The sequence below is a fragment of the Ipomoea nil genome, unplaced genomic scaffold, assembly GCF_001879475.1.
Source record: "Ipomoea nil cultivar Tokyo-kokei standard unplaced genomic scaffold, Asagao_1.1 scaffold2791, whole genome shotgun sequence".
NCBI lineage: Eukaryota > Viridiplantae > Streptophyta > Magnoliopsida > Solanales > Convolvulaceae > Ipomoea > Ipomoea nil.
Genome location: NW_017619219.1, coordinates 388,267 through 399,077, shown reverse-complemented (window position 1 = coordinate 399,077; position 10,811 = coordinate 388,267). Strand labels below are relative to the sequence as shown.

The following is a 10,811-nucleotide window of genomic DNA, read 5'->3' as shown; positions in this document are numbered from 1 at the left end:
AGTTAGCTCTGCAAAGGTTAGTTTATGACACACATCATTATCCAGGTAACACATCTCTTGTGGATAATGAAATTTTTGATGAAAGAACTGAAGGGATGGCACTCATTGATGTACCAATCATAAGCACTGAAAATCATATGGACATGCTTGTGAAAGTCCATGATGCTTCTTTATTAATATCTGATCTGGAATCTGGAGTGCAATGAACAACTTGTGGGATCCAATGAAGCCGAAGTGTCAGTACGAGAAGTGTCAGAAGAAAGAAGAAGAGATATACCAGTTGAAGTTGCAGTAGAAGTTGCTACTGAGAGTAGACTGCAAATCACAGAGGATTTATCCAGTGTATTGTCGGTACACCATACCGAGTCTACCATGGACCCTGTTCTAGAAAATGAAGAATTATTTGCAGACAATTACACAAGAACAGAAGTCCTAGAAGAACAAGTTGGTGATCTAAACCAAGAAGCCGAATCACCTGAAGAAGAAGGGATGCAACTTATTGATACATTTGTTTTCACAGATCCGAATAGAAGTCCATTCGGATCCCCTCAAAACTTTGTGCAGATGAATGATCAAGATGATGGCATATTTTCATCCTTATTTGCCAAAGTAGCCGAATCCAGTGATGTTGTTTGTCAAACAATTGGAGAAAAGTTGGTTGAACAAAACCAAAAGCTAGATCAACAACACACGGATGTATGAGTCAATCTAAAGGAATTAATGGAGCATCAAAATATTTTGAAGACCTAGATTGACAAAGCAGAAAGAATTTTGAATGGAGAATTGACAAAAAGGCTTACTTGAAGTGATTCAGCTCATGAAGAAAGAACGTGAAGCAGCTGAAAAGATTAATAACGAACGTCACTTGAGACAGATCAAAGCAATTCAAGACCAAGAAAGCCGAATCAACAAACTTGAAGCTGAACTCGCAGTTACAACAAACAAGCTTGACAACGTGCAAACCGTTTCCATTGAAACACACAACAGTGTTGAAACTGTGAAGGCAAACCAAGACCGAGATTTTAAGACCCTTGCATTTTTGGTTGATAACGCCAAAAGGGGGGAAGAAATTCTCAGTCACTTGGCTTTGCAACAACAAGAATTTATTCTTGGAAGCCAACAACAGCCAATGGTGTCTACTCAAGGTAGAGGCCGAAGCCGCGGACAATCCTCACAAGGACCATCTCAGATTGGTTTTGCTCAGTTCGCGAATCCTAGTCTTGGTACGAGTACATCAAAGGTTGCTGAACAGCGTGGCTAGTTTGAATGCTCTAAGGGTACCGCCACTCAGACAACAATATGGACTAAGGAAAATCTACCAAGCATGATCAAGAAATGGCCTGCAGCCGATCAAGCCCAATGGATCTCGGAAAAGAATAAAGAAGAAGAAGGCAAAAGGAAAAGAACCGAGATGTGGTATGAACTAAGAGATTTCATCGGAAATATGGGCATGAATCTTGGAGAAGAAAGAAGCTTCGAAGAATGTGTCTTATGGTGGGAAAACGGAGTTCTTCCGGGCAACAATATCAAAGAAGCTTATGGACATTACATGGCCGGACAGCTTACAAAGAAATTTCAGAATGCAAAGTTCAAAGATGATTTCTTCAAACTCAGAGAACATGTCAAGGAAATTTTGAAGAAAGACTCTGGTGTGAAGAAACCCAGAAGGTAATCTGAAAATTCTCTTAAGCTGATATTTTCTATTTTCGAACCTCTGTTGCGTTTTTCTATAAATTCAAAATATATCAATAATAATTTCCCATGGTCTATTTTGAGTCTTTAATTCTATTTGTTTAATGTAATTAGACTTTCGTGAATTAAAAGACAAGAAATATGTCAAACGCACGACAAAATTAAAAATTGATGATGATCAAAATAAAAATAATTCAAGATGCGTTTAGGAGCTTGTCTAAAAATTTAATTCACAAGTTTCTTTTGATTGTGTCTAGAAAACCATTTGTTAAACTCATCTTGGCTTTGTCACATAAAATTGAGCAAAAAGATTATTTTTCAAAGACTTAAAGCCAATGATTGAGTATAGGTTTTGGCATTATCAAAAGGGGGGAAATTGTTAGGAATAAAGTGTAATGGTTTTGATATGCCAAATTTGTATTTGTAGATCCCCCAAATTTGTTTATAGGTCTAGTAGAGTCTTAGACCATGATCGGGAAATTATTTAAACTGGAAAAGAGAAAAACAGAGGAAGATGCATGAAAATAGAAGAAGAAGATATAAAGCCTAAAATCAAGAATTTGTCTGGAGAAAATGACAAATTGAAGAAGAAGATGAATGATACAATAATTCACGTCAATGCTACTCAAAGAAGATATCCCAGAAGAATTTTCGTGAAGAAAATTAATATTGGAAGAATGCATGAAATTGACTTGGAGATCAAGCATCTATGGAAAGAAAGGAGTACATCAAATGTGATTGGAGATTTAATCAAAAGCTGTACGGACGAAGTGGATGATGCTTGATATGTTATGTAAAATGGCTCAAGTTCAAAACTCACCATTAATAATTTTACAAGGTAAAATTTGAAAAGCCAAATTAAATTAATCTGATGGAGTTGGGCGTCGATTAACAAGTGGAAATTGGGAAGCAATTGCACTTGGGAGCCGATTTCATAGCAATTGAAATTGGGAGCCGATTTCATAGCAATTGAAATTGGGAGCAAGTTTCACATAAGAATCAATTCAAGATGGGAGCCAATGTAGAATTGAAATTGGGAGCCAATTGAGGTTGTAGTATGGATGCAATCCCAATGTAGAATGAGTCTGTACAGGAGTATATATAGTAGTGAATAGTAAACCTATTACAAGACGCCAATGTAGAATTGAAATTGGGAGCCAATTGAGGTTGTAGTATGGGATGCAATTTCGATGAGCATACGATATATCTGAATGAATAATAATGAGTCTGTAGAGGAGTATATATAGTAGTGAATAGTAAACCTATTACAAGACGAATACTAATAATAATAGGTAATGAATACTAATTACTAATAATAATAGGTAACGAATACTAATGATGATAGAGTCCTAATACTCCCCCTCAAGCACAAGGTGGACTAGCAACAACATTGAGCTTGCCACATAGAGTAGAGAAACGCGGACCAGGGAGAGCTTTAGTGAACACATCAGCGAGCTGATCCTTTGTGGAAATGAAGCTAACCTGCAACTCCTTCTTCGCCACTTTGTCACGAACAAAGTGGTAATCAATTTCCACATGCTTCGTACGAGCATGGAACACCGGGTTGGAACAGAGATAAGTCGCACCCAAATTATCACACCAGAGAGTGGGAGGAGCAGCCAATGACACTCCAAGCTCGTGCAACAGAGAAACCAACCAGGTGACCTCCACAGACACATCAGCCAGAGCCTTGTATTCAGCCTCTGTAGACGAACGAGCAACCGTGCGTTGCTTCCGACAAGACCAGGAAATCAGATTGCCACCAAGAAAAACCGCAAAACCCCACTAGTAGACTTCCTGTCAGCTGGATCACCAGCCCAGTCCGAATCCGAAAAGGCATGAACCGCAACATAGGATGAAGGACGAATAAAAAGGCCAAAGTGCAGAGTTCCTTTTACATACCGCAGAACACGCTTGAGCATAGCCCAATGCTCAGTGGTTGGAGAGTGCATATGCTGACAGACCCGATTCACAGCAAAAGAGAGATCCGGACGAGTAACAGTAAGATACTGTAGAGCCCCAGCAAAACTGCGATACTGCGTGGGATCCGCATAGGGAACCACAGAATCAGAAGAAGGTCGGGACACAGGAACCGGAGTAGCCAACGGTTTACAGTCCACCATACCTGCACGGCTCAAAATATCTCGCATGTATCGCTGCTGAGAAAGAAACAAACCACCATCCTTGGAGACCGTCTCAATGCCAAGAAAAAAGACGGAGCACCCATGTCACGAATCTTAAACTCCGAGGCTAAGTCAGTAAGAAACCGAGTAACACACGAAGCATCAGACCCCATAACAAGGATATCATCAACATAGACAAGCAAATATAAACAAATAGAGGCACGGGTATAGATGAATAAAGAAACATCAGTCTTGGAGGGTGAAAAACCAACCGACACCAAGAAAGCATGCAACCTATTGAACCACGCTCGAGGAGCCTGCTTAAGACCATAGAGTGACCTCTGTAACAAACACACATCATCCGGCCGTGACTGGTCTTCATAACCGGGCGGCTGTCTCATGTAAACTGTCTCTGCAAGATTACCATTGAGGAAGGCGTTGTGAACATCCAACTGCCGAATGACCCAACCGCGAGAAACGGCTAAAGAGAGAAGAAGCCGCACGGTGGTGTGTTTGGCAACAGGACTGAAAGTCTCAAAAAAGTCTTGCCCAACGACTTGATTGAAACCCTTTGCGACCAATCGAGCCTTGTGCCGCTCAATCGTGCCATCGGCCTTGCGCTTCGTTCTGAACACCCATTTGCACCCTACAACATTCATGCTAGGTGTACGACTAACCAGACGCCAAGTGTGATTTTGGAGCAAGGCATTAAACTCAAGATCCATGGCCTCACGCCACTCCGGATACCGAACTGCCTGAGAATAACAAGTCGGTTCAGGAACAGTCATAAGAGCCACATGCTGCGTCGGTCCTTGAGAACGGGTTGCCATGACATGAGACCGAGGCTGAACAGGCTTCGCCGTATGGCGGCCTCACTTGGGCGCAGTAGGAGCACCCGAGACCGCCCCTTCCGGAGCCGTAGCAGTCACGGTGCGAGAATCTGAACCAGCTGCGGCAGCCCCGGAATCTGCGTCCAACTCTGGATGAGGATCAGGTCCAGTGGGACAAACATCGGAGCCAACACCAACCCGAACGGCACCAACACCCCAGGGCTCAACCGGGCGAGAGCTAGAGACCTGAGAAGGCATAGAAGAAGCAAACGGATATATGGTCTCATCAAACCGTACATGACGACAAATGAATACCTTGTTAGTAGCAGGATCTAAACAACGATAGCCACGAAACGAAGACGGATAACCAAGAAACACACACGGGGATGACCGATACTGCAACTTGTTACGATTGTACGGGCGTAACAGAGGATAACAGAGACATCCAAACACACGCAAGAAGGAATAAGAAGGATTAGAATGATGCAAACGATAATGAGGACTGACATTGTCTAGAACTCGAGTAGGCATTTTATTGATGAGATAGACCGCAGTCTCAAAGGCATAATCCCAATATCGCTGTGGAACTGAAGCCTGAGCCAAGAGAGCCAGACCCGTTTCCACAACGTGACGATGCCGACGCTCAACTCTACCATTCTGCTCATGGGTATAGGCACAAGATTGCCTATGATTGATACCCAAAGAGACAAAAGTACGGTGCAACCGTTTATACTCTCCCCCTAAATCAGATTGTATAGAGACAATCTTACGACCATATGAACGCTCAACTAGTGACGAAACTGCTCGAAGATAGCATACACATCAGTTTTTAATCGCATAGGATAAAACCATACATAGCGTGTGTAGTCATCAACAAACAAAACAAAATAACGAAAACCATTGACAGAAAGAAAAGGCGCTGGGCCCCAAATATCAGTATAAATAAGCTCTAAAACATGCGACGTAGTAGTATTGACACGAGGCAAGGGAAACCGAGATGATTTCCCAAGCATACAAGCACGACACGACACCGAACTATTACTAAAACTAGAATCAATGGAACACAAATTCAAAATCTGCCGCAAGACACGAGGATGAGGGTGACCCAACCGACCATGCCAAATGTCAGAGGAGACACGCGAAGCCACTAACGCAGCGGAACTCGAACGAGAAACGGCCTAAGAATAGAGACCCCCCGAAGCCTGCCCTCTATACAGAACTTCCCTGGTTGAACGATCCTTCACAAAGAAACAATCAGGGTGAAATTCAAAGAATACATTATTATCACGGGCAAACCGTTGCACAGATAATAAAGACGCAGAAAGCCCAGGAACAAAAAGAACATCAGACAACCGAAACAGTGTTTTAGAAGAGGCTACCGAAGACGAACAAATACCAACAATAGGTAAACACTTACCGTCACCAACACGAAGATGATCCGGACCGTTATAAGAGACCATCGAGGACATCAAAGACGGATCTGGTGTGGCATGGTTCGACGCACCAGTGTCGGGAAACCATTGCTGAGTGCTAACCGAAGCCACATCATCCACAGGATACGCAACATGCGCTCTCGGCCCCGGAGCTCCATCGTACCGGCGAAAGCACGAAGCTGCCGAATGGCTCTCGCCGGAGCAGATCTGGCACTGGACAGCCCCGGCACCGCCACGACCACGGCCACGCCCTTTGCCGCGACCACGGCCGCGGTTGCCGCCTCCACGCTGCTGCCCGCCCGAACGGCCTCCACCTCGCTGAGTCGCCATGGCGACCGAAGCAGCAGCAACATCACCAGCATCATCGGCACATATAAAAGCCTGCGAAACAAGAAAATCGGATAGCTCGGGCAGAGACACCGAAGCACCCCTTGTGAGCGACGCCACCAAAGGACGATATTCGGACTGCAAGCCTCGAAATATATACATATTCTGATCCTCTAGCGTCACCGGACGGCCGGCAAGCGCTAAATCCTTGATAAGCACCTGCGCACGGCCAAGATAGTCCGGGATCGAAGCATCCCCCTACCGTAATCCTTGCAACTCGCCCACCAACCGGAGGGCACGAGCCCGTGTAGTCGAACCAAGAACCTGTTCGATTGCCAACCACAAATGCCGAGAAGTGGACTTACCGATTGCGAGGTGCATCATCTCGTCGGACAAGGATGAGATTAATAAGGAGAGCACAACCTTATCTTGACGGAGCCATGCACTCCGAGCAGCGGAAGACGAAGCCGACGAAGGCACGGCAGGAACAGCTCCCTCGGCAGGCGGCACGGCAAGCGCGGTGATCGGCGGACATACCGAAGTACCATCGACAAAACCCAACAACCCTTGGCCATCCAAGAACGGAAGAAGCTGAGTACGCCAAAACAAAAAATTGCGGGATGTCAACTTGATGGAGACGAAGTGATGCGCCGAAGAGAATGACACCCCCGACTGCAGCGGTGCAACAAGCGCGGCCTCGGAAACGGTTCGTTCAGAACTACCAACAGAGCCATCATCAGATCCGAGGTGCGCCATTAGAGAGAGGATAGAGAAACCTGCTGATACCAGATGAGGATACGATATATTTGAATGAATAATAATGAGTCTGTACAGGAGTATATATAGTAGTGAATAGTAAACCTATTACAAGACGAATACTAATAATAATAGGTAACGAATACTAATTACTAATAATAATAGGTAACGAATACTAATGATGATAGAGTCCTAATAATTTCAAGTTGGGAACCGATTCAAAGAAGGCATGGAGATCAAATTGAAGGGAGCCAATTTCGAAGTCAAAGTCAACAATTCAAATTGGGAAGCAATTGAAAGCACCAGGAGCAGTTTGGGAGCCAATTGCAAGTCAAAGTTAATTGGGAGCCAATTATAATGGAGAAATTCAAATTGGGTGCCAATTACAAGCCAATTGAAATTGGGTGTCAATTACAAAAGGAGAAATTCAAATTGGGTGGAAGTTCAAAGCCAGTTTGAAGTCTGAGAACACCCAGACATGAGAATGAAGAAGATGAAGATGAACTTACAGTGAAAATATTCTCACAAGGAAAATAACTAGTTTAACTAGTATGGGATTAAATCAATGAATATTTTTGAATCCCAAAGATACAATGACCACTTCAGAGCTGATCAGAGAAGCCGTTCTACACCAAAACTGAGACCCAAATATTCTCACTCAAACATTAAACCAGAGGAATATCAGATGGAGTTTGGAAGCTCATTTACATGGAGATGAAGATCCATCAAACGGCTAGCTTATCCTTTCTGACATCTTTGCAGAAGATAAGATAAGATCTCTGACAAAAAGATACTACCTCCGTCCCATTTTGTTTGTCTGATTCGGTTAACGAGGCTTGACTGAAGCTATTTTTACTTCAATTTTTCATAATATTAAATTTATTTTTAGTATATAAAATTTATATATTTAGAAATTACATTAAAAGTACTATTAAACATAAAAAATTAAATTTAAAAATAATTAAAAATTACTAAAGAAAATAAGCAATGAAGAAAGAGTTGGATTGACCAATGAATAGTAAACAGGACAGGCAAAATGGGACAGAGGGAGTACAAGATTTCAAAAATGAGAGCGTCTCTTTCCAACGGACAGATTCTCATTACCAGCTATAAAATGATGAAGATATGAAGACTTGAAGATAGGGGAACTCACGAACAAGAGAGCAGAAAATTTGAAACTCATCAAGGAGATCGAATAGAGCAATTAAGCTTGAAAGAGCATAGAGCAAAAATCTCATTTGGTACAGAGCATACCAAAAATCTTCAAGTGAGAAGTGAGAAAAGAAAAAGAACTCAGAGAGCTTCAATAGAGAAATATTCTGAGATTTCTTAAACAGAGCAAAGCAGAGCAAAAATATCAAGTACTTTACTTGATATATTCAAAGAGAGAAAACACTCAGAGCTATCAAGAGAAATCATTCCAGAGTGTTAATCTTCATCAAAGAGACCTGCGCATCATTGAAGATCATCTACCGAGTCTCAGAAGTTGGAAGCAAGAAAACACTTGTTTGGAGCAAAACAAGAGAAGGGAGGAAAGTAGCACGGAGCTGTGAAATCCTGGATTGTCACACGGAGCTGTGAGATCCAAAGCAGCAGTGTCGGAGGCACTGGGCGTGATTGGTGTGGGCTTGGTGATCAAAGCACCATATCACGGGATACTTTTCTACCGGAGTGTGGAAGACGGGGGGAAAGTAACGCGGAGTCGTGAAATCCTGGGATAGTAGCGCGGCGACGTGAAACCCGAAGCAGCAGTGTGGTGTCACTGGGCGTGATTAGTGCGGGCTTTGTGATCAAAGCACTAGATCACGGAAATTCATTGTATCTTGGAACCAAGAAGTGGTAGATATAGTGAATTGCTCTTGGAGATAAGAGCAAGTGGAGTAGGAGGATTACACCACTTCGCGAACCACTATAATTGTCTTGTGTTCTTTACTGCTTTCTTTACTTACCACTCTTTACATATTCGCTCTACACGAGATATACTGCTCACACAATCTCACACACACTTTATGTATATTTATTTCCGCTGTGCACCATACTCTAACAATCTAGTTAAGAGTTTTGGTTTATCTCTGGCTTAGCAATTGTTGTGCTGTGCGAAAAAGTCTGAAAGTCTATTCACCCCCCTATAGACTTTCACCTTACCTCTTTTTGGACCAACATATACATTCATAACTTCATAACTATAAATCCAGAATTGCATGCATAACTACACATCTATACAGGCCCGACCCAAGGGGCATAGGCAGCCTGGGCACCTGCTCAGGGCCCAAGTCTATAGGGGGGCCCATAGATAATATAGTAATATATTATATATATTATAATGCTTCGTACTTAATTGTTAATATATATTAAAAAAACGAATAACAGAGAGTGGAAGACGGGAATACGAAGAAGAAACGCCGCCCTCTGCCTCGCCGGTCTCACCTACACCACAGTCCATAGCAACCCTTTAATTCTTCTCAACGGTAAGATTGAAGTTATTAAAAGCTCAGAAACCAAATATCAGTCTTCTACCTCGCCTTCATCGCTCTTCAGTTCGCCGCCCTTTGCCTCATCTTCCCCACTCTCTAGGTCGCCGTCCTCTATCGCGCACCATAGCCTTCGACCTTCGCCGGCCTAATCTCAGTAATCTGCAATTGCAAAGGTATTTTATGATTTGGGAATTTAGGTTTAGGAATTGCATATTACATTCTAAAAACAAAATGAATTACCTTAGGTTTATTGCATATTAGGCATTGCTAATTGTTAATTGTTAATGTAATATGAATTTAAAAATTGTTAATTGTTAATTGTTAGGATTTAAGAATTGTTATTTTTGAATGAAATTAGGAAATGCAAAATGAATTGCAGATTACATTTTGAAATTAGGAATTATTGCAGATTAGGAAAATTTGTAGATTACATTTTGAAATTAGGAAAATTTGCAGAATGAATTGCAGATTTCATTTTGAAATTAGGAAAAAATGCAGATTATTGCAAATTAGGAAAAATTGCATTTACATTTTGCAGATTAGGAAAAATTGCATATTATTGCAAATTAGGAAAAATTGCAGAATGAATTGCAGTTTACATTTTGGAATTACGAATTATTGATTTGTTGTTTAAGAGTCGGGAATTAGGAATTTTATTTGTCTTTTAATTCTATTTCTTAGGATTCGTATGTACAATGAAATTGTAAGTTTATTAGGTTTATTATATGAATTGCTTTTATTTTATTTTGAAAGTTGTGTAATGTGTTTATTCATTTATTTAGGTAGGGATTGAAGATACATGTTTACCCGATCGGTTATTTCAGTATTCTAAGTGCCAAGTCCTTTTGTTCTTTTTGTTCCTTTTCAAGTTTTTCAAAATTGAACTTATTGAAAACCTACTTGAGATCTTCAATGTCACAAGAAATATTGAATGGTTTGGCGATTTTGTGTATTGAGAAAGATATGTTAGAAAATATTAATCTTGATGCAATTATCGATGATTTTGCATTGAGTAAAGCATGTAGAAATTTTTTGTCATGATTATTTTTGTATTTAAAAAATTGTTGAAAATTTTCTAATCTTATTTCTTTTTATTTGATATTCTAATTTTTCTTCTTATTATTAAATTTAAATTTAAATTAAAATTTTTTTTATATGGGGACCCTTTTTTAAAAT

At 41.2% G+C, this 10,811-nt stretch overlaps 1 protein-coding gene across 1 annotated transcript; it reads right to left on the bottom strand.

Moving 5' to 3' along the window:
• Positions 1-3,443: 3,443 nt before the first annotated feature.
• On the bottom strand, positions 3,444-3,815 carry LOC109157586 (uncharacterized mitochondrial protein AtMg00810-like). The gene has a single exon (XM_019305443.1). It carries the CDS (start codon positions 3,813-3,815, stop codon positions 3,444-3,446), a length of 372 nt encoding a protein of 123 aa, XP_019160988.1.
• Positions 3,816-10,811: the final 6,996 nt, after the last annotated feature.

What these genes read in the sequence shown, in the direction of transcription:
- LOC109157586 (XM_019305443.1), bottom strand. Translation starts at nt 3,815, where the DNA reads ATGGTGGACTGTAAACCGTTGGCTACTCCGGTTCCTGTGTCCCGACCT.